General features: G+C 38.7%; 1 protein-coding gene across 1 annotated transcript in view; it reads right to left on the bottom strand.

Moving 5' to 3' along the window:
• NEK11 (NIMA related kinase 11) overlaps window positions 1-3,893 on the bottom strand; it is a 576,822-nt gene extending 572,929 nt beyond the window's left edge. The window contains exon 1 of the mRNA XM_007937422.1: window positions 3,724-3,893. Coding sequence (XP_007935613.1) covers window positions 3,724-3,893 — 170 coding nt within the window. The remainder of the gene's footprint in view (window positions 1-3,723) is intronic.
• Window positions 3,894-4,452: the final 559 nt, after the last annotated feature.

Here is a 4,452-nt window from a genome sequence, read left to right as displayed (position 1 = left end):
TGAACTGCTGTATGGAAAGTGAATTTGCTCTGTAAATCTTCACCCAAATCACAATTAAAAAAAAAGAATTCCTAGGTATATAATAGAGCTGACAAGGACAAGGTTGTAGTCACTTCTTGGCCACAGCCGAGAGTTCCCCGGTGGAGTGAGTAGTTGGTCCTTTGGGCTCAGGACCAAAGTCACAGGGGACATCAAGCCCAATTGGCATAACATACTACACAAAACATTGTTCTACATCCTACTTTGGCGAGTAGGGACTAGAATCTTGAAAGCTTGCAAGTGGCCATCTAGATGCAACGATGGGTCTCTCCTCATCCAGAGCAAAGAAGAATGAAAAAAATCAAAGATTCATGGAAACAATTAGTCCAAGCAACTGGTACACCATGCGATCCACAGCCCATACGACTATGAGATCAGAACTAGGTGGTGCCTCGTTACCACTGTCAACCACTCAGAGGGGGATCTACGCAGGAGATCCTGGATAGAGTGGGAGAACAATGTGGAACAAAACTCAAAATGATTAAAAAAAGAAAAAGGGACCAGGTTTGCTGGTCTGATAGAGCCTGATGGAACCACTAAGACTATGGTCCCTAGCTGCCCTTCAGGTCTGGAATTGAACCCACTCCTGTGGCTTCCAGCCAAACAAAAGACAGGCATATGAGCTGAACATTTATTTATATTAGGTAGATACACTCCTCAGAGAGAACAATCATGGGAGAATAGAAGGACTATGTTCACACCGGGCGACAGCTTAGGGGGACAGAAATTCATGGATGGAAAGACACAGGGAAGAGGTAACTATGGGGAGGAAGTGGGAGGGGAGCTGTTGCACTGCCGTAAATCACATTCAATGTCATGAGGCAAAGTGTATGTGAGCTGCTGTATGGAAACTGAATTTGCTCTGTGAACGTTCACCCAAACCACAATAAAAAAGAAAAAAAAAAAAGTCACATGCCTACTATTTGAGTGCTTTTTTGGGAAATTTTTCTCTTAAAAATGGAATGCAAGTAAGAAAAGAAAAAACTTCCATTTAGTAGAGTTCTAATTGCAGTTACTGGGTAGTGATTAACCAGATATTTATTAGGCTGCCTTTAATTGTTTCTTTAATGTGGATTGTCTGTAATAAGATGGGGAGCTCTGGTAGCATAGTGCTTAAGGCACTTGACTGCTAACCAGAAGGCTGGTGATTCAAACCCACCAGCCACTCCTCAGAAGGAAGGTTGGGCAAATCTACTTCTGTAGTGATACTGCCTCAGAAACTCAAGGAGGGGTCGCTATGAGTCGGGGCCGACTCAACAGCACATTACAACAACAACAACATAATAAGATGAATGTCAACTATTATTGAAGATATAACTATGTGTAAGGCGATGTGATATCCATATCTACATATAAATAGATAGATGTCTCATTTAACCCTTATTACAATTCTAATAAGGTATTATTATACTCACTTTACAGATGAGAAAAGTGAAGCTCAGATTAGACCTGCATAACCTTAACTTCACAGGTAAGAACAGGCATGGTTTTATTCCTTGACCTGTCAACTTTGAAAGCCATGGCCTTAATCATGACATTGTACTGCCTTCTTTCTAGCATCTTAGGATTTCATAAGGAGCCACATCAATACCTTTCATGATTTTAGCAGAGAGTTCCAAAATCAAACATCTACAAGTGTAGGCAGATAGTACAAAAGTGTGATGCAGTTAGGTGTAAGACACAGTGAGGAGAGGCAGGGATGTGGCTAACTAGAGAGCCCAGGGTCTGTCTAAAGGAGTCATCTGCTACCCTGCTCCAGCTGATGTGGCCACATAGGCACCAATGTTAGTATGTTACCAAATCTTCTAATTTTTTTTTTTTTACAGAAGATGTAAAGTTCAATTTTTATGAAAGTAGTCTAATTTAAATACTGGCAACTAATTTAGATTTTGAAAAAAAAAAAAAAAAACACTGTGCAGACCAAACAAAACACATCTGAAGGCTAAAATGGACAGTTTGTACTATGCATTAAAGATTCTGATGATGAATTATTCCTTTCCAAGAAATTCTAGACTAGACCTTCTGATGCCAAATGATTTGCCAGTTGTTCTCACTACTGGATTCATTCCACACACCTAGGCTTTATATCTGACAGTATTTCATTGATATTCATAAGGTTTTCACTGGCTAATTCTTTGAGAAGTGGATGGCCCCTTTCTTCTTCCTTGTGTCTTTGTCTGGAAGCTCCACGGAAATCTGTCCACCATGGATGGCCCTGCTGGTGTTTGACAATCCAGTGGCATACCCCCACCCTCACAGCAACACATAAGCCACCACAGTACGACAAACTGACAGACGAGTGGTGTTGCTGACACCTAACAACAGGCTTCTCATCTACAAGTGTCCTAGGGGAGCAGTAGTTAAAGCACTTGGTGATTTCCTCCTATGTTTCTTTTTTAATGTTTTGTGTATTTTTGTTGGCTATATATACAACCAAATATACATCTTTCACAATTTTTTCATGAACAGTTCAATAACCGGTGACATACTTTATACAGTGTTACTATTCTCACTATCTTGACCCATACATCCTGTTTCATCATTTATTTAGGCTCTTTGTCCCTTTAAAATTCTCATCTATGCTTTAGATGAACTGTTGTCAAATTAAGCTCATACAGATAATTCTTTGTAAGGTACTACCTCCTGTGTTTCTGATGTCCAAGCTTCTTAAACTAACCTCAGTTTCAACTAATTTTTCACTACAGCAAATTCAAAAAACCGTAAGCTAAAATTCAAGGTTTATCCTCATCTGTAAGAGACATACTGCCAAATACTATTAAGAGAAGACTGGGCAATCTACTTCTGTAGTAGTATCGCCTTGGAAACCCACGGAGGGGTCGCTATGAGTCGGATCCGACTCGACAGCGGTGAGTTTGGTTTTGTTTGGTATAAATGCTTTAAAATCCTATCTAAATCAAAAGAAGAGTCACAAGGAAGTAATCAACATAAACTAATTTTAGTTGGAAGCCCCTGTTTGGTTTAAATATCTAATTTGAGCGCCAACTACAGAATCTGAAGGAGCTCTAGTGATATAGTGGCTAAAGCATTCAGTCATTAACCAAAAGGTTGATGGTTCGAACCCTCTAGCTGCTCCATGGGCAAAAGGAAGCAGTCTGCTTCCATGTAGATTTATAGCCTTGGAAACCCTTTGGGGCAGTTCTACTCTGTCTTAAGGGTTGCTAGGAGTCAGAATTGATTCAGTGGCAGTGGTTTTTTTATTTTCCATTTTGGTACAGACTTTGAAAATCTTCTCCATAATTCCATGAAAAGCCAAAGAAAATTAATACCATATTTCTTTTGGTACACTCTATTTACCACGAATGAATTTGCATTTCATATATGGCTAAAAATGCAGTCAGTCCATTATAAAAAATTCTTATCTTCCCATTCAAGGAGATCCAATCAAGTTAACTGGAAGCAATGTTGGATTTGAGACTGTGGTATGCATAAAAATCGTATTTTCACACAACGTACTTCATTTTCTTCTCTAGGTCATTAGGATACTTTATCCACCTGCTGAAATGCCTTTAAACCCTGATCTGAAGAGATCAGTCAAGGAGCTTTTCTTTTACTAAATGCTTGGTTAATGGAAAGAGCAAGGTGGACAGCACTCCATGTTCTTAATCTAAAATCCATATATACAGGGTAGCCAATTTAAGATATGTATGAAGTACTTTTACTTACAATTCCTCTCCTTGTTTCGCTTTCTTGTCTGAAACCAGATAGACAGTTCCAAAACTTCCACTGCCAAGTTTCTGTTGAAGTACATATCTTTTTGCAATCAAAGTCTTCGGATAACTGCAAACAGCTGTCGATCCACTCATACACTTAGCAGACTCTTGGAATTTCAGCATTGCTTCAAACAAGAGAGAATAGATTTATTCATTTATAGAAATGTAACATTCAATTCTCCTAAAAGATACTCAGATTCACCCAAACAGCATACTAAGATCACTGCCTTGAAGATGACAAGTCCAAAGATCAGGACTAATGGATGCTGAATTATTACTAACAAAAGGAGAGAATTGTTGACAGTGCTACATGCACCTTGATTAGAGTAAATTACATCATAGGGGCTAAGTTTAACAACTTGAGAGAAAACTGGTAGAGAAATATTACAGATTCCACAGTATCTCTTGGAAGAGAGACATCCATTGTACACCCAAATTTGGCAAAACTGAATCACAGCCAACTTTTCTCAAAGTTCTGGGACGTAGCTGTTTTACAATGAGTAATTCGTTTTATATTTATACTCCCCACCTACTTAAAAAAAATTCCAAATGCAAGAGCATTATCACTTCCTTAAATCTTTGTTTGCATTAACTTTTTTTTGTTGTAATACTCTCATCCCACCTTATATCTATTTTGATTCACAGACAGTGAGTTAGGATTAAACCAGAAACTTGCATGATG

The sequence above is a fragment of the Orycteropus afer genome, unplaced genomic scaffold, assembly GCF_000298275.1.
Source record: "Orycteropus afer afer isolate SDZICR_OR568_19922 unplaced genomic scaffold, OryAfe1.0 scaffold00003, whole genome shotgun sequence".
Classification (NCBI taxonomy): Eukaryota; Metazoa; Chordata; class Mammalia; order Tubulidentata; family Orycteropodidae; genus Orycteropus; species Orycteropus afer.
Note: the sequence above shows the minus strand (reverse complement) of the source record. Positions and strands in the feature narration are given on the sequence as shown.